General features: G+C 51.8%; 2 protein-coding genes across 3 annotated transcripts; one reads left to right on the top strand and one right to left on the bottom strand.

The window, feature by feature from the left end:
* The first annotated feature begins 1,076 nt into the window (after positions 1-1,076).
* Positions 1,077-11,461, top strand: LOC120316378 (cytochrome P450 2F3-like). Its single transcript, XM_039361898.1, has 10 exons — positions 1,077-1,238; positions 1,319-1,528; positions 4,776-4,938; positions 5,049-5,198; positions 5,849-6,009; positions 7,104-7,280; positions 8,844-8,985; positions 9,561-9,748; positions 10,300-10,441; positions 10,675-11,461. The coding sequence occupies exons 2-10, from the start codon at positions 1,337-1,339 to the stop codon at positions 10,860-10,862; spliced, it is 1,503 nt and encodes a 500-aa protein (XP_039217832.1). The 5' UTR covers positions 1,077-1,238; positions 1,319-1,336; the 3' UTR covers positions 10,863-11,461.
* Positions 11,462-12,116: 655 nt separating this feature from the next.
* On the bottom strand, positions 12,117-20,504 carry LOC120316365 (cytochrome P450 2A13-like). 2 transcript variants are annotated; one of them, XM_039361866.1, is made up of 9 exons: positions 20,040-20,497; positions 18,552-18,714; positions 18,038-18,187; positions 17,216-17,376; positions 16,535-16,711; positions 15,684-15,825; positions 14,395-14,582; positions 14,155-14,296; positions 13,784-13,965 (listed from the first exon to the last, which is right to left on the bottom strand). In XM_039361866.1, exons 1-9 carry the CDS (start codon positions 20,217-20,219, stop codon positions 13,784-13,786), a joined length of 1,485 nt encoding a protein of 494 aa, XP_039217800.1. In that variant the 5' UTR covers positions 20,220-20,497. The 2 variants fall into 2 exon arrangements, with proteins under 2 accessions (XP_039217799.1, XP_039217800.1); XM_039361865.1 differs by lacking the exon at positions 18,552-18,714 and having other exon boundaries at positions 12,117-13,965; positions 20,040-20,504.
* Positions 20,505-22,175: the final 1,671 nt, after the last annotated feature.

The following is a 22,175-nucleotide window of genomic DNA, read 5'->3' as shown; positions in this document are numbered from 1 at the left end:
CTTTCCCTGGCAGACTTTTCTCTCCGCCAAAGACCTTCCCGCGCTGGGGAAAGGTTCTTTCTCCTGGATCATGGCCAGTCGGCCCCTCCATAGCTCTGCTGTGAAAGTGGGCCATAAAGACAGGATAGCAGGGCTTCGGCTGAGTCCCCAACTCGCCACTGCATTCCACTGGTGGCCCTGGGAACTCAGCCCAGCCCCAGCCGGCTTCCCTACGTGCCTCTGAACTGGTAGAACCAGAGGCCCAGAAGAACAGGCTGGCCGAGAAAAGCTTGGTACTCTTCATCAGGGATAAGCAGGTGGCAAGAACCCAGATGGCAACAGGAAATGTGTGTGTGTGTGTGTGTGTGTGTGTGTGTGTGTGTGTGGAGTGAGGAAGAGGAGGCTGCATCAGCCTTCACTGGAATCGCTCCTCTTTTCCTGCCCTGGTCAATTCCTTGATGCTCTCTCAGCTTGGTGGTTTTCTTGCAGACAGTTTCATTACCCAAACTAGGCAGCCTCCTCAGCGCTCAGCCTGTCATCCCTGAGCTACACATATTCCCCTGTATTGCTGCTCAGTTCCAGGCAGACGTCTCCTGCACTGCAAGGACCCAGAGAAGCCTGGCTCTGCCCTCATCTGGGCTCTGCCTGGCACGGCCGCAGTCCTGTGTTCCAGTGAAATGGAACTTCTGGCCTTTTTCCAAGTGGGGGACAAGTTGGTGGTTTGTGGATTATGGGTTGTGGAAATCTAGCAGTCGACTTAGCCATTTGTGTGAATGGGCCAGCACCTTAAGTGTCAATGCAGTTTATTTCTTGGGACTTAGCAAGCATGATTGTGGAAGCTTTGTTTTGCTAATCATAGTTTAGGTTTTAACCTGTTATATGAATTCAGCCTTGGGCTGTAGTTCCCTTAAAAAAAAATAAAATCTCTTTATTCATCTTAAAGAGGTTTTTTTTTGCTCTTAACAGAATTTGCCAAGATTAAATTTTAAAAAGCAGGTTTGTTTTATTAAGTGACCACAACCCTTCTCCTTGCAATTGGGCTAGATGAGGTGACGCCCTCAGTTGGCTCGCCAAAATCCAGATGGGCGAAGCATATTTTGTTAAAGGATAACCAATGTGAAAAGCCGCTTCTGTCTGTGAATTTCTCCCAAGCTTCCGGCTTCTTTGGACTAGTCCACCATAAAAGTCCCCGCAGAACAGAGATTTTATGGTTGAGTCTGCAGCCACCAAATGTAGCTCAAAGTCGTAGCCGGACAGATGTAAGTATCACCTTTTGTTTTCCTCTTCTCTGTTTTTCCTGGCCAATGGCTGCAGTTATGGCTGGTGTGTTTTCCTTCAGATTCCCAGGGTCTCTAACATGGAGCTGGTCCCTCTTTCACCGTTGCTGCTGCTGCTGCTGCTGCTGCTGCTGTTGCTCTGGGTCTCCTTCACATTGAATGGGGGGAAGAATGGAGTGAAAGGTCTCCTGCCCCCTGGGCCCACCCCGCTCCCCATCCTGGGGAATTTTCTCCAGCTGGACCGAAAGAACCTGGTCCAGTCCCTGATGAAGGTGAGTTGGGCTTCCTTCCTTCCTTGAGAGCCAGCAGGCTTCTTCTTGGGGTGCAAACCCACAGCGAGCTTGATGGGCAATGTTGGATCGGGTGTCATGTGCCCCTCAGGCATTTTTGCAGGGGGCAGAAATAGATGGCAAACCCAGGCCATCCCAGAGACTCAGAGGGCAGCTGGCAGATGTGGCCAGAAATATTGATATCCTGATACCCACCATTCTTTACTCCATAGTCCACAAAGCAGGCACTGTGAGTCAATGGCTTAACATATTGTCATAAAGCACGAAAGAAATGAAAATGCCACGGACATAATTGTTGGTACCTGTGCCTAATCTTTCTACAGCAAACCCTTTTGGGGCAGTAGCTGCAGTCCGGCACTCTCTTTAGCTCTGAAGAAGACTCTCAACAGGCATCCATCCCACCGCTCCAGGTGCCTCTGGCTGGGTGGGCTCCTTCTCCCACCTGTGAATTTCAGCTCTTTCCATAGATGTTCTATTGCAGGGGCCTCCATGCTGGCTGGGGAATTCTGGGAATTGAAATTCACAAGTCTTAAAGTTGCCAAGGTTGGACACCTCTGTTCTACTGAATTCAGATCACAGCAGGTCACTCCAGAACCTGTTACTTGGGTTTTCTTAGATGTATGTTTTGAGGTCATTATCCTGCTGGAAGGAGTACGGGCTTAGGTTGGTAAGCTTGCGTTTGAGAACTGAGTGCTGCTGCATGGCCGGGTGAGCTCCTGTCACTTGCTCCAGCTCCCTTGATGGGGACATGAAAGGAGCCTCCCCCCCCAAGCATCCCCCAGGCAATGGGGACGTCACTAGCTAATCCTTTCAACCCGGAAGCGCCTTCAATGGTGCCTCCAACACAAACGGGACATGATCTGCAACAGAACTTTCTCACACAGAATTATGTTTCACTCCAGAAAGTCTGGATCCTCTTCTGATTTCACTGTGTTCTGTACAGTGCCCCCGGCAGCAAGACCAGGCCACCATATTATGGAGCCTCCTCTGGGTTTCAGGGTAGGGATGGTGTTCTGTTCTTGAAGAAACATCATTGGTCAACATGCATATTAGCAAACTCCAGTCTGGCTTTTGGGGATCTATCAGAAGTGAGGTCTTCCTGGGTCTTCTACTATAGAGGCCATTTTCAGGTAGACAGCAGCAGATGGTAGCACTTGATGTTTATTTTGTTTATTTATTTATTTTTCACAGTTTTGACCCACCCATTTCTCTTGGAGATACGGTCATCCCTTGATCTTGGAAGTCAGCTGGTTCTGTTTTGAAGTTTTCCTTGATTCTTTCTCCACCAATCGAGTGATCCTTCAGACCCAGGATCATTTTTTCCTTTCGTAGCCACCTCCAGGGAGGCTGGCTACTGTCCCATGGACCTTAAATTTCCTGACCTCAGTCAGAGGAACATGCAAGTCTTTAGAGCTGGTTTTGTAGCCTTGACCTTCGTCATACTTGGCTCTTTCTTTCTTCCTTTTCCACTCAGACAGCTCTCTGCTTTCCTTTCTCCACGTTCTGGTGCTGCCCATAATGCCCAGGACACGTGAGTGAGCTTTTCCTGTAGGTTGAGCAGCCGATGATGAGACCGAACAGCCCTGGAAGTGCCCAGGAAAGGAGACGATCTGCTTGAGAGATTACTAAACCCCAGTAACTTCTTTCAACTTTTAAGGGCCACCAATAATTATCTGTGTTCCATTTTCTTCTGTTTTATCTCACAGCAAATAGGGGGAAAGTGAGGAGGCACCAATACTTCTGTCCCCATCGCAAGAGACTTGAAGGGCGGGTGGAGATAAGGGGATAAGTAGTAGGGGAAGAAATCCTGACGTCTCATCTCAGAGTAAGAAAGAATTACAAGAATATCCTGAGCACCGAGGAATCTCCCTGATTTTTATTCTGAATTCCCAACAGTTTGAGAAAAAAGAGACTGAATGATGGGTTTTCAAGTAGGAAAACCTAGTCTTGCTAGGTTTTCCTACTTGATCCCTTCAGAGAAGAGATGGAAATGGCTCCCAGGGAGCAGGAAGGAGGTTCCACCTGCCCACCCCCCAAAGACAACTCAGCATCCACATGTGGGGCCTGGCATGCAAGCAACTGGGCTCTGCTGGGCTGCCTTTTCTGCTGGGGGTGAAAGGGTGGCAGCTCACCAAAAGTCCCTGACCCAAAGGAGCCTTAGGGAGATGTGGGGCCATTTAATTTCTGGAGGCCCCCTTGACTGAACCATGCTGGGAGTGGAGGGTGTGTGTGTGTGTGTGTGTGTGTGTGTGTATGTGTGTGTGTGCAGCTTTAAAGACCACAAAGACCCCTTGGTCAACCACAGCAGAGCCCCCTCCCCTCCTGCTCCTCTGAGGTGTGGCCAGCCACCAGCAGCTCTTTTCATTTTCCACTGGCTCCATCACTCTAATCTAGCTGGTGATGGCCACCCTCCCCTCTCCTTCACCGCAGAAACAGGTTGGTGCTTCTGCCTCTTGAAAAAGGTGTCAGGAGGAGCCCCGAGGACAGGGAGACGGGCCAGGAGGAGCCAAGGAGCAGCTGCAGCACCTCCGCCCCGTTCCCATGCCCCACTTCTTCTGCCACCCCTCCAACCTGGCTTGGTGCCCCTCCTCTGTCAACATCTGAAGCTGGCATCAAAGCTCAGCCCAGAGGGTGGCACCGGGTGGCAGGCAGAGTTGGGTATCCTGCCCAGAGGGGAGGGAGAGGCAGGGAGAATAATTCAGAACTGGATGTCTTTGTTGGCCGGAAATGTTTCTTCCACCCAGCTGGTAACTTCCATCCATGAAGGTTTCTCTGCAGGATTTTAGGCTGGACACCCGTGAGTGGATCTCAACTTACGCCTATCCGACACCCTTTTCTGTTAGCCCAAAGCAACTCAAGCACCTTCTAGCCCCAACTATTAATGCAAGAATACGGGGTTTCTGTAGGATTGATGCTTTTGTAAAACAAAAATCTGTCTTTATGCATAATCTGAAATTCAGCTTAGACTATTTGCAATTACAAATGTTCGGCATTTGATTCTGATTTTGGGGAAAAGTCAAAATCAGAGTTGTTGCTTGGCAGCTGTTGTGCATCCCTTCTGCTGGAGGGGGATTAAAGCTGGCGTCTGGAGGGCAGGGTCAAGCAGCCGGTCAGCAGTCAGGACTTTGGAGGCCTTCCATCTCCTTCACAAAGAGCTTTCCTTGGGCTGTTAAAGGCTCCGAGTATGGACGGGTGGGGGCTCCAGAGCACTGCTGGTCTTTCTTGGCAGATGGCTGAGGAATACGGGCCGGTGTTCACCGTCTTTCTGGGACTGCAGCGGGTCGTGGTCTTGTGTGGCTACCAAGCCGTGAAGGAGGCCTTGGTGGACCAGGCAGAGGAATTCAGTGGGCGAGGGCAGCTGCCCGCCTTCTCCAAGGACTTCAACCACCACGGTGAGGGATGGTCTTGCCACAAGAGGGTCCTGAGCCTGCCTTGCTGGGCTTGTGTTGCACTGAGGGGGAGTCCTGGGAGAAACCACCTGACCTCCTGGTCTCTTGGGCAGGGATTGTGTTTGCCAACGGGCAGCGCTGGCAGAAGCTCCGTCGCTTCTCCCTCACCATTCTGAGGAACTTTGGGATGGGCAAGAGGTCCATTGAAGAGAGGATCCAGGAGGAGGCCCAGTGCCTGGTGGAGGAGCTCCGGAAGACAGAAGGTAGCCGTTCATTTGGCAGCAGTAGCCCCTCCCTCCCTCCCTCCCTCCCTCCCTCGGCTTGGTTTACCTGAGTCTTACAAGTGAGTTACAAGAATAGCAGTTCAAAGCAGGCAAAGGAAGTCTTCCCCTCCCAATTCCTTTTGATCAGGAGGTTGCAGGAGTCCCAACAGAGGAAGGACTGGTTTTTTACAGTGGCCAGCTTGATGCCCTGGGATCTGTGAGCAGTCCTTTCCCCAGCAGCTGATCCTGACTTTCTCACCTTTCTCCTGCATGAATCTGCCATTCCACTGTAGAGTTGTCCACATGCCGTAGACATGATGCACCCTGCAAGCCCTTCCTCCCGTGGTCCAGAGTTGTCTGCTGCTCCACTGCAGTGGGCGCTCCTGGGCGCTAGAGCCGCTATCCCTCCTCTCCACACCATCATGTCACCATGTTCCCTGCAATTGTCTGTCCTTTCTGCGAGTGAAGATTTTGAGTCCACATTCAATTGCTATTATTATTATGGTTTGTTGCACAGTCAGCCAGATGTTCAGCCTGGATATTATTATGGTTGGGCAGGTTGGGAATATAAGAGGAGTGCCTGCAGCTCAGGACAGAGTGAGTGGAGGGGATGCTGAAGGGCCAGCAAGGTTCCCCTCTCTTTTCTCCAGGGACGTCCTTTGACCCCACCTTCCTTCTTAGTCGAGCTGTCTCCAACGTCATCTGCTCCATTGTGTTTGGGAATCGGTTTAAATACAGCGATGGAAAGTTCCTCACGTTGAACAAGCTGATAACAGAGCGTTTCTGCCTAGCAAGCTTAACTGCAGCCACGGTGAGGACAATCAATCAATCAATCAATCAATCAATCAGTCAGTCAGTCGATCAGAATAGAGCTGGAAAGGATCTTGGAGATCTTCTAGTCCAACCCCCTGCTCAAGCAGGAGACCCTATGCCATTCCAGACCAGTGGCTGTCCAGTCTCTTCTTAAAGACCTGAGCTGATGGAGCACCCACAACTTCTGAAGGGAAGCTGTTAATTGTCCTCACTGTTAGGAAGTTTCTCTTAATTCCAGGTTGCTTCTCTCCTTGATTAGTTTCCATCTGCTGCTTCTTGTCTTGCCTTCAGGTGCTTTGAAGAATAAGATGACCCCCTACTCTTTGTGGCAGCCCCTCAAATACTGGAACACTGTTATCATGTCCCCCCTAATCCTTCTTTTCTCTAGACAGGCCATACCCAGATCCTGCAGCCATTCTTCATATGTTTTAGTCTCCAGGCCCTTAATCTTCTTAGCTGCTTTTTTTTCCAAAGTCTCAATATCTTTTTTGTAATGTGGTGACCAAAACTGGATGCTGTATTCTTACTAAGATTTTATAAAGCAGGAATATTTTATTAAGCAGGAGTATTTCTTCAGTTTTGCTGCCTCTTCCCTACTCAAACTATGAAGTGATTTGGCCCTTTTTTGCTTAGAATCTGGTGCTAGTTATTTTATCTGCAAAATATTTGAAAGTCCATAATAAAATTTGCTATCCTGGTTGGGGGAGAAAAGAGCTCCCCACAGCTCTCACTCCTCAGTGGGGAGAAGATGGAGGCTGGTGGATTTAGTCCAACTGAAATCCTGTCTTCCTTTTTTTTTCCTGTGAATTTTCAACAATATTCCCAAAGTGAAGCAACATCTTCAAAGACGCACACAGCAGAAGGACATGCTCACAAGTGCATTTCACCAGTTTGATTAAGGGCAGCTGCTTGCACACAACTATCTAAGCTTGCGTAGTTTTTTTAGTCTGTTTTGCCAGTTAACACATGCATGTATTGTGCAATCTGTCCAGATAGGTTAGTTTGTTTACCAAGTTAAGCATGGTGCACGCAAAAGCTGTGGTCAAGAAAAGCTAATAATATTGTTGTTGCCCTCTGCCCAACATGGGATAGCTCTACAACATCTTTCCGGAGATCATGGAGAAGATCCCTGGAGCGCATCACGCAGGCCACAGGTGCTCTCAGCAGATCATCAGCTTCATAAAGGAGAGGATCCAGATGCAGCAGGCCTTGCTCGATCCTTGCGCCCCCCAAAATTATATTGATTGCTTCTTGGCAAAGATGGAGCAGGTAATGCTACTTATCAAGGAGTTTCACTTCTCACTTCAGTGACATGAAGGTGCTTCACTGCATTTCAACTGCCAGGCAAAGGGGTTGGTTGTGAGTCTTTGGGGTGCAGCTATTGTCTTCCTGTTGGCCCCAGAGCTCCCCGGCTTGAAGGAGGAGAAGTTATTCCCCCCCATTTCTTATGGCCATCAAACACAATTGACACTCGCTGTCTGTCAGTTGCCCGTCTGTCCGGTCTTCAGATTTAGGCAAGGACAACCCAACACACTTCTACAGTCACCTTCCAACTCAGAGCTTAGCTAAGCAATGAATTGGTTAGAGCAGGGGTTCCCAACCCCCAGGCTGCTGCCCACTGCCAGGCTGTGGCCCATTTGGAACCGGGCTGTGGAAGCGGCAGGTAAGTGTGCGTGTGTGCATGTATAGCTGCACTTGCATAAGTAGACGGTGAGCATGTGTGCGAAGGTCCATTTGTGTGAGTGGTGGGTGAACGTGCCCTCCACTTGTGCAAATAGCGCTTTGCGCATGTGCGTGCACTCCCTTGGAACCATCCCATCTCCCCCCCCCCCGCCGGCCTGCAAAGTGGGAAAGGAAGGATGGGGGACTCTGGGCTAGAGAAGGAACAAACAAAGCCTGTTTCTTTGGTCAACTCCTATTCAGCTTGAGAGGATTTGCCCCAGGACTGCAGCCAAGGCAGACTTCACGCTGCCTGCCACAGAGCAGGGTGCACTTCCGGTTCCCAAATGCCAAATTGGTCTGATTAGAAGTGGATTACACGGAAAGCTGCAAAACCGGAGGAGGGGGAGAGGGGGGAGGGAGCAAGACTTGACACGCTGGTTGGGTGTTATCTGAGTACCACGCTTCTCCTTCCATTGACCATCAGGAGATCCTGGTTTGTTCTACTGGGGCTCATCACTGGACTGCTTTCGCAAGGGGGTTTGAGCCTCTGTGGCAGCATGGCTGGGAGCTGAAGTCCTCAAGTCATAAAAGGGCCCTGGTTCCCTACCCCTGCTCTATGGGAGTTGAACTCCTGGACAATGATGCTTCAGGTGAGGGTTTCTCAGCCTTGCCAACTTTAAAGTGTGTGGACCAACTCTGAGAATTCTGGGAGTTGAGGTTCATATGTGCTGGCTGAGGAATTCTAGGAGTTGAATGGAAGTTGAGCCAATGCAGCTAGTCTTCCATTCCTGTTGGTTCAAAACATTTCTCTTAGTCTGAAGAAGCACCCAGGATTAGCAGTGAAATATGACTCAGCTTCCAGAACCTTCTTCGCCATTTAGAATTGAAATTCATACCTCGTGAAATTGCCAAGGCTGAGAAACAGGGATTTCCACCACTGGCGTGTACAGTGTCTTAGGAAGCATTGTTGGAAGAAATACCGAGAGTATTATTTGTAGAATGGTACTGACTTGTATGAACCTTATAAAACAAAGCTTGTAAAATGAGATTATAACACAACAATATCTGTCTCTCTCTAGCCCCATGGTGGCGAACCTATGGCACGCATGTCACAGGTGGCACGCAGAAAACAAGTATGATTTTTTTCTTTTCTTCCTTGATCTTTGGCAGGAAAAGCACAACCCGGATTCTGAATTCTGTGTGGAGAATTTGGTGATGGCCACTTTCAATCTGTTCTTTGCTGGGACAGAAACCATCAGCACCACCCTGAGATACAGTTTCCTCATCCTGATGAAGTACCCTCAGGTCCAAGGTAAGGGAGGAAGGAGCCCCCCCACTCAGCACTGGAGGGGGTGGTGGACTGGGAAGCAGGGGAGGGACGTAGTTCGGCCTTGGGGGGGGGGCTTCCTTTCTCAGTTGTCTATTTGGCATGATGGAAGCCCCTGATCTGGGAAGGTGGACGGTCCTCAACATTCGGGCCTCAGCCGATGGCACTTAGTGGTCTTTTCCCTGCACAACAAAGGAGGCCCATTCCAGGTTTTTTGTATGTGTTTCTAATATGTAGGACAGAAATGAAAGAATTAACTATATGGGAACAATCATTTTAAGTGCTCTTCATTCGTTGACCCGTTTCTTGACCTGCTCTGCACATGGAGTAAACCATATTCCCATTCTGACTTGGCCCATCCAGCCTCCATGGTGCCTGGACCACAACTGCTATTCTCTCCCAGCTGTGCAGGGGACCCCCTTACTTTGCTCTGCATGCCCATTTCCTGGCAAGCAGGCGGGTCCGTCACTGCTTTGCCTCCAGGGGGCTTCACAAGAATCCACTGCAGTCCTGTCCCCCCCAAATCTGACTCCTGAGCCCGCTCGGTCATCTTTCCCCAGAAAAGCTCCACGAGGAGATTGACCGAGTGGTCGGGGCCGGCCGCTCGCCCTCGGCTGAGGACAGGAGGCAGATGCCCTACACGGAGGCGGTGCTACATGAGATCCAGAGGTTCAGCGACATCCTGCCCATGGCCCTCCCACACGCCGTCACTCGAGACACCCGCTTCAGGGGATACACCATCCCAAAGGTGAGGCTCTGGGGCAGGGCAGGGCTCAGAGCTCAGCACCGGCCGGAGTGTTTGTCCAACATGCTCCCTTCCATTTTGGCCTTTGGGGTCTGCAGTTTGCTGGGGGACAGAGGAGGGGGTGTCATTTCCGCCACAGCAGCTGCTCCACTGGCCTGGCCAAGCCAGTTCTGCATGCCCAGGAGCCAGCTGGCCTTTGCTAAAATGTTACCTGAGCAGAGGGGAAAGGGGAAAGTAATTCCTTAGTTTCCATTGAATCTTGTCTAATGGGATGGGCAGCAGAACCAAACTGCTGGGCTCCCTGGCAGAGAAAGGCTTTTGGGGAGGATCCTGTGGGTGGAGGAGATGCCCAAGCAGATGTTCTGTAGTGGGCATCTCTGTTAGCCACCACCAAACAAGGTTTCTCAGGCCCTCCTCCCTGGATAGCGCCATTGAAATGCCACTCAATCCTGGCTTCCCATCCTCTGGCAATGCGGGCACCTCATTCTGGGCTTTTCTCCTTGCCTCTTCCTCCCGTTTCCCTTCTGCTCCTCCTCCTTGGATGTTCCTGCCAGGGGACCTATGTCTACCCTCTGCTTAGCACGGTGCACTATGACGGTGAGCATCATGCCCGTCCTGAGCAGTTTGACCCCGGAAGATTCCTGGACAGCCACGGCCATTTCAAGAAGGCAGATGCCTTCATGCCTTTCTCAGCAGGTGTGTCCTGGGGGTGGGGGCTGAGTGGGGGTTCCCCTTCCCTCCCTTTCCCTCCCCTCTCCTCCCCTGCCCTTTCCCCTTCCCTCTTTGTGCCACTCGCTCCTGCCCCTTCCCTCTCCACTAGGCCTCCCTTCTCAGAAGGTGGCTCAGCCTCAGGCCGCTTGGAGAGCGCAGGAGTCCTCAGTTGCCTCTGGCATCCACCAGGCTGAACCTGTTTTGCCCCCTTTCTGCAGGGAAGCGGCTGTGCCTGGGCGAGGGCCTGGCCCGCATGGAGTTGTTCCTCTTCCTTACCACCATCCTGCAGGCCTTCACTCTCATGTCACCGGTGCCCCTGGGCGAGGTCAGCATTGTGCCCAATGCAAGTGGCGTCAGCCGTGTGCCCATGAGATACCAGCTCTTGCTGGTGCCACGCCAAGCTTGATAGTGCTTTACTCACTCAGTTTCCCTTCTGTGGCACTCTCTTCAAATGCCCAGAGGGTGGGAAACTATGGTTTCCTTCCACAGTGCCATTTATTGGCAGTGGATTCTTGGTACAAGCACACAGTGCTGTTAATAGAAAAGAATCTCTGTTGTTCAGGTGGAGCTGTGGGGTCCTTGGTGCTCCCTTGAGCTGGGTGCTTTTCTTGCAGACGCTTCATGACCCGATTGGGTTATGTCTTCAGCGCCTCTCTGACCTAGCCGGGTCACAAAGCCTCTGCAAGGAAACCACCCAGCTCTGGGAGCTCCAAGAACCCCACACCTTCTGGCTCCCTGGAGAGTGCATGGCGCGGCAGCTGCCTCCCCCAGCCATCACTCCCCAACTCCGGAAGCAGCTGCTCTGGGGACGAGCACCTGGAGCCCAGGGGCTGAGGTGGCAGCGTCGGCCATTTGAGGTTGAGAATGGCACTCTTTCCAAAGCGCCAAATCAAGTCACTCCGTATGTTTAGATGGGCACTTTCCCCACAGCTCCCAAACAAACAGACAAACAAACAAACAACAAACAAACAAACTGCTTGGAATAAAACATGCTCACTTCAGTAATGCCAATTTCTGTTTTCACTTTGCCCCCATTGGAAGGGAGACCAGAACGCAACAGCTGGTCCTGAGGATGCCCGCAAGGGAGCAGCCTTCTCCTCTTGGGGGTGGGGTAGGAGGGACTGGTAGGAGATAAGGGGAAAGAGGGAGGCGGCCTTTGGTCACCCCAGCCCCCACCTGAGACCTTGGAAAGGATGTTGGCAGGTTCGCTTTCACCCAGGACATTCCTGGCCTTGAGCAGCTCTGCTCTTCTTGGGTGCCCCGGGGGATACAACCCATCCAGGCAGCACAAGAGGCAGCTGCTGAGCCCTGTGACCTTTGCCCACTGCCCCCCTTTAAGGCCCATCATTTTGCTCTGTGGGGTAATAGCTGCAGAGGGGGAAGCAGAGCTTGGAAGGAGAAGGCTGGATGGGGATGGAAAAGGACCAGTGGCAGGTGGGAGGGGGGTCCCCTTGGCCCTGGCAGAGAAAGGACAGGAGTTCCTTGCATGCCAGCAGACATTTTGGGGAGGGAGGCAGAGGGAGATCCATACCTGGGGCTAGGGAGGGTGGGCTGGTGGGCAACACGGGCACTTCTGCGAATGCCCCCTGACTTGCCCCAAGGGGGTATTAGAAGGAAAATCAGGCCCATTCCAAGCCGGTTTTGAAGGAACAGGAGGCGATTGCTTGTAGCAGAAGTTTATTCCGGAAGGCAGAGTACAAGCGAAATACAGAATACGAAACCAGCCATTTGAGGAGGCCACCAGTCAATTTGCCCGCAGAGTTTCTGTAAGAGAAAAGCTCTCCCGCTGGTCCCTGAAGGGGCATGAAGAGAGCCCAGCTCTGGGAATTCTTGGGAAGCACAATAAGCCGTCTGGCCAAGCAGTCAGGCTCCCCGCTGGCCTTGGAGTTTTTCCATTATTATTATTATTATTATTATTATTATTATTATTATTTAAATTTATAAGCCGCCCCACTCTGGGTGGCTAACAATAAAAAACACATAAAACATAACAAAACAACAGTACAAAGACAATCATCCAGGGGTTAGGTTTTATAAACCCCAGGCCTGCCGGAAAAGCCAGGGAGCTGAAACAGGGAGCTCTCTGATAGCCTAAGGAGAGATTTCCTGTAGTTGAGGAGGGTGATGCCCTTTGCCATCTTTAATGCCACTTTGGCATTAAATCCATTTCAGTGCAATTTCTCCCCTTTTGCCTGAAACTGGCTGAAAGTTTGGTTGATGAGGAGTGGGAGGAAACTGGGGAGGGGGATTGGATTTCTTTCCTACATGGGACACCCCTTCTTTCCAAGGGAAAGGCAGCCACCATCCTCCCCAGGGCCGGCACAGCTCTCTGCAAGGCTCTTCATCTGCCTGGGGGTCCCTGGGAGTGGGGCCCCTTCTGCTGCCCAGTGGCCTGGGCTCCTTTCCATGCAGCGGCATCCAATTCAGAGAAAAGGGCTGACTGTCAGCCCAAAGAGGACACATCAGTAGCTCAGGAAGGCCACGGCTTGTTCCCAGACCCCTTGCCTCAGCTTCCCTCTTGGTAGATGTGCCATTGCACCCACTTTTCGAGGTTCCCCAGGAAGCTCAGTAGGTGAGACCACAGGGAAAGCAAAGAGGGGGGCTGATTATAACATTGGGGAGGAGGGAAAACGGCAGTTTGCTCTTAATTACCTCCTTCAGGGAAACATGTCAAAAGACCTTCTGGAGGCTCAAATTCTTGGGATTCAAGCAAACCAGAAGCCCAGAGGAACTCTTTGATTACTGCGGATGAGCTACAAGCATTGCAAGGAATTCCGGAATTCCAGCTGCTCCTTTCCCAGGTAGCCTGGAAGGGATTCCTCAAGGTGATCCTTTCCCACGTCAGGGCAGAAGAGTCTGAAATTCTGCTCAGGAAGGACGGGGAAAGGACAGGCCGGCCCTTGGCACCAACTGGCCCCAGCCTCAAGCTCCACCTGCTGGCCCAGGACCCTTCAACTTTGCCTCCGCTTCCATGTTAGGTTGGCAAAGAATGTTTATTTGTATAGAGAACAGGTCAACATACAGAGGAGATTTTACGAAACAGAAACCTGCCTGAGTTGGTAACTTCAAAGAGAGGCAGGATTGAACTAGACTGTCTGAGAAGGAGGGAGACCAAGGACCACAGAGGTACAGAAGTTGGGGTACAGGAGCAGGAGCACAGTGCAATGCAAGGGAGGGGGTGCCCGTAGGTGCCAGGCTCTCTGCAGATGGAGAGGCGGCTACGTGCCCTCAGCAGGAGAGGCGTGTCCTTAGAGGGCACCTCCTGCAGCCAGAAGGAATCGGCAGAGGTAGAAAGGAACGCCGCAAGTGCTCCAGAGGGCGCCTCACTCAGCGGGGGATGACTGAGACCTCATAGATCTGTGGGATAGTGCCGAACCCCACCAACATTGGGGAGAGGTCGATGTCTTCAGGAGGCACAGCTGATTTGAAGTGGAAATGCTGCAGGATGCTGGTGAGGAAGAGGAAGAGCTCAGCACGGGCCAGATGTTCCCCAAAGCAGTAGCGCTTTCCTGCAAAAGACCAGAGAGGTTAGTGGACAGGAGGACCCCCTGGCAGCCTCCCCAACGGGGGTCTGAGAGCATTAATATTCTGCAGATGCAACGGAGGACTTGGGGGTCCCTTCTGTGGCCTCAGCATCTCTTCCGAATTTGTGCTTTGTGGATTTAATTCACAACTGTGACTGAGGGAGGGGGGCTCACCAATGCAGAAGGGTATGAAAGCCTCCTTCTTCTTGAACTGCCCCTTCTCATCCAGGAAGTGTTGGGGGTCAAACTCCTCAGGTCTTGCAAAATGTTTGGGGTCTCTCAATGCTGTTCCCAACATGGGGAATACCTCTGTCCCCTGCGGGCAGGAAATAAAGACACAAAAGACAGCTACCCTTGAAGACTACCTTGTAGTTGTAACTGAATGTTGGGAGCAGGGATATCCCCCCTTAATACCTTGGGAATTGTGTATCCTCTTAACTGGACATCTTGGGTGACACGTCGTGGCAGGGCCAGGGGGAGAATGTCCCCAAATCTCTGTATCTCATGAATCACAGCGTCCGTGTAGGGCATTTGCAGCCGGTCCTCCATGGTGGGAGTCCTATTGACACCAATGACACGGTCAATCTCCTCGTGGATCTTCTCTGGGGAGAGATCAGAAAGAGGGTGACTAGGAGCCAGAGGAGGTCCACTTCTGGCCCTTCAGTTGTGGTCTGGGAACATGACCAGCTTCCTGAGGAGCCTGAAAGACCACCCAACATGCAGGAGACCACATGACGGGTCTGAATTTCACAAGATTGGTTCTTAGGAAAAACTAGTGATAAGAAGTGAGACCACACCTGGAATACTGCAGCCAGTTTTGGCCACCATACTACAAAAAAGATGTTGACACCTTGGAAAAAGTTCAGAGAAGAGCAACCAAGATGATCAAAGGCTTGGAGACTAAAACATATGAAGAACGGCTGCAAGACTTGTCTGTTTGGCTAGTCTAAAGAAAAGAAGAAATAGGAAAGACATGATGGCAGTATTCCAGTATCTCAGGGGCTGCCACAAGGAAGAGGGGGTCAAATTATTCTCCAAAGCACCAGAGGGCAGGACAAGATACAATGTTTGGAAACTGATCAAAGAGAAAAGTAACCTGGAATTAAGTAAGAACTTCCTGACAGTGAGTACAATTAACCAGTGGAACAGCTTGCCTCTGGAAGTTGTGAGCGCTCCATCACTGGAGATTTTTAAGAAGCGGTTAGACATCACTTGTCTGAGATGGTATAGGTTCTCCTGCATGAGCAGGGGGCTGGACTAGAAGACCTCCAAGGTCCCTTCCAGCTCTATTCTATTCTAAATGGTGAAGTGCCCAACAAGGAGTTTGTTATGGAGAGATGAAAAGAGAGGAAGGGATGCGAGTTAAGAGTGGACAACTATCTGGGGGGACTTCTTAATATGGAATAGTAATTAACATGATGGATCAGGACCAGGAAAGGCCAGATTCCACCCTCAGCTGGAGAACTTCCCTTGATGTCTTTATCTCCTCTTTATCAATCCCACCTACCCATGGAGTTGTGAGGGACAACAGGAGAGGAGGAGCTTCTTCTCCTGAAGAAAAGGTGATAGAACACCAACAAATTCCTCAACTGCTACTTGGGAGAAGAAAGACTTGGGCCTTGGAGGTCTCAACTGCTCCTGTTCCAATCGCTGCCCTCCTCCCTAGCAGGTGGTTTTTACTCCTCTGTTGCCATGGAAATTACCTTCCACCTCTGGGTACTTCAGCAGGATCAGGAACCCATAACGCAAGGTGGTGCTGACCGTTTCGGTACCACCAAAGAAGATGTTAAGCGTGGTTGCGACCAGTTCCTCCATGGAGAAGAAAGAGTCAGGGTTTTTTTCTTCCTTGGTGAGAGTAAAGGGAACTGTTATTTATCAACTCCCTCTATTTCAGCCTATTCCCCACCAGGATTACAACTTCCCCCCATCCCTCAGCCAGCACAGCCAGCACTGTGACTGAAAGTCTATCTATTTTTTGGGATTAAAAGTCCAAATCGAGTAGCCCAGTTCTTCCATCTACTTCTGAATTGTCTCAGCTACACTTAGGGAGAGATGTAGAGCTCCAGGTATTTCCTAATTTGCTAATGTCTGAGCTTCTCTAGAAGTCTGGACACCCTGAACATTGATGAAGTTGACTTTGCTGTCCGCACTGGTTTTTTGTTGATTTGAACTGTGGACCACACTTTGGCTACACACCTGTCCACTTGTTTGGGCTCTTGTAAGGCATGTGTCTGGGGCGGTTCCTTTCAAAAGAGCCTTGGAAGGAGAATCTCCCGACGGTTTGTACGTTGCCCCATTCCAGTTTCCAATAAAGCTCAGGGTTGAAATGAGGAGTCCTTGGTGCTCTCTGAGAGTGGTTGTTCTCTTGCAGACATTTCATTACGTAAACTAGGTAACATCATCAGTGCACTGATGTAATATAGTTTGAGTAATGTTATGTCTGCAAGAAAACAAGCTCAGAGAGCACCAAGGACTCCTCATTTGAGTTGGTCTAAGGATATTTCTGTGTGTTTGATTCATCCCATCAAGCCGGTCAAGGTGTCCCCCCTTCTACCTGCAGCATTTTCACCAGGAAGCAGTCAATGAAATCCCGTGGGGAGTTGGGGTCCAGGGTCTCCTGGTGGGCTTTTGCCTTCTTGGCCACAAATTCCTTCAGTTCCGAAAACCTCTTCAAAACCTTTTGCTGTGAGCCAGGGAGGCGTTGCACAATTTCAAAGAAGATGTCCAAGAGCTGCGGGTTGGAGAAGGGAGGAAAGGAGGGTTTTACTGGTAGAAGAAGATCCTGGCAAGTGGAGCTGAGGTGGGACGAGGCTGGGCAAGGCTTGGGAGGGGGATCCCAGGAGATCTGTGGCCCCCTGACCCTTCCTTCTTCTCCCAGGCGAGTTGGTTCTTCAGGTTGCAGAAGAAGGACTTCCTTCACCCTCATGGGAGGAGAGAGCCAACTGCTGCCCCACACCTTCTTCACTGGGAGGGGAGAAGGTGTCCCTTTAGGTATATTTCAAGCAGCCAAAGTCTGGGGGTAACCCTGGCATTCTGTCTCATCTCACGTTGGAAAAAAGACTCTGAAAGTGGGCACTGCCCCCCTTTCATGAATCTGTTGAGGGCAGATAAACAGAGAACTTCATTGCTTCTTGTCAAGGACAGGAGAGTCTTCACCCCCAGTGCCTTGAGATTCAGAGCCCCAGATGAAAGCTGATGCTTTCCCCAAGGAGAAGCAGTAGAACTGAGGGAGTACCTGTCCCTGGGCTGAGGAGCTGAAGCGAAAGACTTCTGTCACTGCGGTCAGCAAAGAGAGGAACTCCGGGTCTTCGTAGTCAAAGCGGTTGCCAAAGGCGATGGAGCTGATGACGTTGGACACGGAGCGGCTCAGGAAGTAGGTGGGGTCAAAGGGGGCTCCTGGGGGAAGAGAGGCCCTTCTCGATGCTCGTGGAGGGACTGTGGGGTCTGAGGCCTTGCAGACACTTTGGTGTCTCCACCTTGCCATGCCCAACCCCTCCTCAAACTCTCCTGGCTTCCCCTCTGCCTCCTGGGGAGCAGGAAGGCAAGGGGCCCCCTTTGGAAGCCTGGGCCATTGCCAGGGCTCAAACAGAGCAGTAGATGCTGTGGGCACCCCTGGACCAGAGAGGGGGAGCCCAGACCCTTGGAAATGGGATGAGTTCAGGTGTGCCCACCGCTGACAGCAGCAGGAGAATCTGAGCCCAGCCCTTCCTGTGCAGGCAAAGAGGGCAAAGGGCATCCTGGACCCTGAACCAGACCAGCCTCAACTTGCTGTGCCAGGGGCCAGGCAGGCTGGTGAAGCCAGAGCCAAAGCAACTGGAAACTCCCGTAAAGGAATGAACAAAATGCCCCAGGCTGAATCTCAGAGTGTGCTGGGCGGTTGGGTTGCAGGAAGAGGAATCCTCCCTTGGTGGTCTTGGCGCCTTCCACAAAGCTTGCTGGGGTGACTTAAGCCAACTTCCCCTTTTGGATCTTTGGACAGCCAGGCATGTGCCATTTTCTCCAGTCCCCTATGAATTGCCCCTAGCCCCACTTCTGGGGGCTCCAGAAATCCACCTGCCTTTTGTGCCCCTCAGGGCTTCCAGCAGGAAGTGGGCTTCCTCCAGGATCCGCTCTTCGATGGATCTCTTTCCCACCCCGAAATTGCGCAGGGTCGTGATGGAGAACCGTCGCAGATGTATGGGTTTTTTCCCATTGCTGAAGGCGACTCCTGCAGACCAAAAGAGAAGGGGGGGAAAGGGGGTGTTGGAACCCAAGGAAGATCTCCCAGCAAATGCAGGATTGCCCAGCACTCTGGTCAAGAGAAGAGACCGGTCCTCCTGAGCCCTTCCTTAGAGCAGAGGCAGCACAGAGCTCCCTCCCTGGAGGACAGAGAAGGGGGTCTCTCCAGGAGTTTTCAAAAGTGAGTCATGCTAAGTCAGCCCTGAAGTGAGAGGGATGGAGGGACCTAGCGGGTTGTCTGGTCCAGCATTCCTGCTCAGTGCAAGGGACATCAAATGCAGCTTCCCCCACTGATGGCTGTCTCAGTGGAAACTCATCATCAAGTTGCTGGGGCTGCAAAAAGTGGAACACACCGTGGCCTTGGAAGATCCAGTCAAAACTGGCCTGTTGGCCCCTGTCTCGAAACTCGTTCCCCTGGTCCACCAGGGCCTCCTTTATGGCCTCAAAGCCGCAGAGCACCACGATGCGACGGGGACCCAGCTGGATCGTGAAGACTTCCCCAAACTTTTCGCTCAGCTGCCAGAGAAACCAGACAAGAGAAGGGGGGAGAATTGGATGGCAGAACTCAGTTGGTCTCCTGAGCATCTTCCCCCAGCTGACCATCTGTGACCCTGGGCAGGAGCTGCTGGGCAGAGAGGATCTTGCTGGGGAACTCCATGTGGTGCGTCTCTTGCTGCAGATTAGGCAGAGGTTAAACCTCCCAGATCCTCCAATGCCCTATTCTGCGGTGAGGTCATCATTCTTGGCTTAAGATCCTCTCTGCTTCAGGAACCTTTCTACACCCCCTATCTCCCCAAACACTGCCCCCCCCCAGGGGCTTCCAATTACCTGCCTCCCTGATTGCTGAAAAGGAATCCAACAGGAAAAGAAACACAGGTAGGGCAACCATTAAAATTGAGATTTAATGTATACATGGGTTTGCTCTATCTATGTTACAGCCTCTCTCTCCCTGTTTAAGTATTTAAAAAATCAGGAGGCATCTGGAAGGCCCTTTTCTGAATAAGACATTTAGGAAAAGGTGGAAGCTTTCACGAGGCTCGTGGGAGGAAGTGTGTGCTGGCCCAGAATCCAAAGGAGACAGAGAGCGCCGTTTCCCAGTAGCCCATTGGGTGGAAAAGCACATTTGATGGAAGGCAGCTGGGGAAAGCTTCCTTGCCTCTTCTCCAGACCGGTGAGGGGCAAAGCCACTCCAAGGCTCCTCCGGCCCTTTGGTGCCTGCAGACTAACACAGCTCTCCTTCTGGAGCTTCCAGGCAAGGACTGCGGTTCTTTGGCCAGCCGTGACTCCTGGCGATTCTGCGCTCACAGTCTCTGCCCCCTTCTCAGCAATAGTTCTTGGAGGGACCAGCACCCACCAGCTGCACCCAGCGGGCTCCTTGAAGAGGTACTTAAGGACCCTGAGCAAGACATGGAGGGCAGCCTGGCTGTTTGAAGGGAGAGGAGACATTCCCCTGCCCTCTTCCCTCCGGGCTCCTGTCCACTTTGCAAGAGGTCACAGCAGGCCTCTGGCTGTCCACAGGAAGCAGGTGCACCAGCAGGGAAGAGAACAGCAGGAGCTGGGCTGCTCTCCCTGGGGAATACCTGCCTGCTGGGCAACTAGGAGTCAAGAAGGGCTTGATGGCCTCTGATCAACCACCCAAGCAATCCGATTCCTCTTCTTCCATCTTAAGGGGGCAGGGAGAGTCCCACTCAAGCTTTGGGCTCCTGGGCTCCCCCTGTCAGCTGGCCTTCGAGGCTGGCAGTCCAAAGCCAGCAAGGGCCACTTGAGCTGGTTATGGGAAAGGCAGGAAGGAGCAGGCGGAAGGGCAGGGGGTGTGGGTGGAGAGGGAGGGAGGGGCTTACCTTGATGAGCGAATTGGGCAGGTTGTTTCGGTTTACCCAGAGCAGGTTCCCAATCAGGGGGAGGGGCGTGGGTCCAGGGGGCATCTTGCCCCTTCGGCTCATTTGCTGCCAAGAGGAAAGGAGCAGGAGGCCGGCCAGGGAGATGGCCAGGAAGAGGGTCCCTGCTCCCAGGAGATCCATGGGGACGGGCAGCTCCAGCAGCACTTGCCAGGTGCTGCTGTGGAGAGAGTATCAGCCTGGCTCTTCGGAGATCTAATATAGGATCTGGAAAGAAATGCAACGCCCACCTCATCATCCAGGTTGTGCAACAGCCCGGGTCCCTTCCAAGCCGGGCAACCTGCCTATTGTGCATTTCTGCCAGTTCAGATATTTTCCAATTGGAGTCAGATGCTGCTCAGGGGCCAAAGAAGGGGGGCTTTGGTTCAACAATAGTTTTGCAGTTTAATTACCTCACTTTTTCTTCCAAGGCAAGGGCTGCATAAACTTCAGCAATCAAAGAGTCACTATAGTGACTTCCATCACATAGTTATTGCACAGATGATGCAATTTAATGTTTTTTTGGGGGGTGGGGGGTGGGGAAGAAAGGCAACCTTTGAATTGGCATTTGCTTCACCCATCCTGGGCAGAAACCAAACGCTTGAATGGAGGCTTCAGCCAAGGGGTTGAATTGAGCAAAGGGCTGCAGAGGAACCATGAATATGTAGAGTAAGCAGCATTCATTTTTTGGATCATTGAATTTTGGGTCAACCCCAAAGTGCTTTTAAAGAGGCTTCCCTCCAGAGGTTGTGGGTGCTCCATCGCTGGAGGTTTTTAAGAAGAGATTAGATGGCCATTTGTTGGAAATAGTATAGGGTCTCTTGCCTGAACTGGAGCTTGGACTAGGTGACCCCCAAAGTCCCTTTCAACTCCGTTATCCTGTTATTTTCTTATTCTGAGAACTAGCAGCCCAGAGGTCCAGGGGACAATGGCCAATTGGCCTTTGCAGGGGAGGGAGGTGCTAGGCGCTGTGGCCAATAGCAATTAGGTCTGTCACTCACTCCGGGGAAGGAGAAGCTGGAGGCCACCTGCTTGAAAAGGGGGATGGAAAGGAGGCGGGGGATGCACGGGCAATAGACGGGCAATGTCCATGCCCCCTTCTGCCCCTCTGCCCTCCATAGGCGATGAGTGCAGGTGATGAGACAAGCAGAAAAGGATGCCTCTTTGGAAGTCCCTTGAGATTTCCTCAAGCACCCGGCTGCTTCTGTGCGATTCTCCCAGGGGGCAATCGGCTGATCCAAAGTTTCTGCAATTCCTGCCCTCCCCTGACTGCTAGACTGGCCAAAGACTTGAGCAGGTGCCTCTTTGTACCTGCTGCAGCAAGGTGTCAACACTGCAACTTCATTTTTGGTTGCCACAGTTGAAGGGGAGGGAATGTGTGCTTTTAACGTTAGACAAAACAATAAATTGTCCTGTGGGAACCAAGGTCATTGCTGCTGGGTTTTTGGCGGGCTGAGCTTTTGTTAGAAAGCCCACCAAAGTAGTTTATTGGGGAATGTGATGAATGACATATTACTGGGGTGGGAAGTTCAAGTCCTTTGGGAGGGAACTTCAGTCTTGGTATCACTTTTGATCGTGGATATTATGTAGCCAATAAATATGTTATTTAAGGAAACCTCTTGCCTTGGTGTTCTGTTTTCACCACTCTCATCTATCGGAATCCTGACACAAGGATTATCTCTCACAGACCCCTGTGCTGCTGCTGACAGGGCCTGGAAACAAGTTAGGATGCCCCCCACTGCCCTGCCTGGGACAAGGAGGGAGGGGACACAAAAGGGGACTTGGTTTCTCCAGGTGGGCAGGACAGGTGAGGAAGCCAGAGAGTTTCGGCAGGACAGCCGCTTCTCTTTCCCCCAATGGCCCTCCTCCTTCGGGGCTCAGTTGACCTCCTGCTCCCTTGGGCCAGGTGGGAGGAGGTTGGGTGGCCATCCTTGGCACAGCAGCTTCTTTGCCCACCTGAGACCCTGCAATCTCTTCCGTGTCTGGTGAAGAAGCTCCTCTGTGCTCAAGGTCCAAGGCCACCATTGACCAACAGAGGAAGCCACGGCAGCCCCTGAGAAAGCCCGCAAGGGAGCAGCCTCTCCTCTGAGGTGGGGACGG

The sequence above is a fragment of the Crotalus tigris genome, unplaced genomic scaffold, assembly GCF_016545835.1.
Source record: "Crotalus tigris isolate CLP2741 ecotype Arizona unplaced genomic scaffold, ASM1654583v1 scf7180000019364.2947544272:3078424, whole genome shotgun sequence".
Classification (NCBI taxonomy): Eukaryota; Metazoa; Chordata; class Lepidosauria; order Squamata; family Viperidae; genus Crotalus; species Crotalus tigris.
Note: the sequence above shows the minus strand (reverse complement) of the source record. Positions and strands in the feature narration are given on the sequence as shown.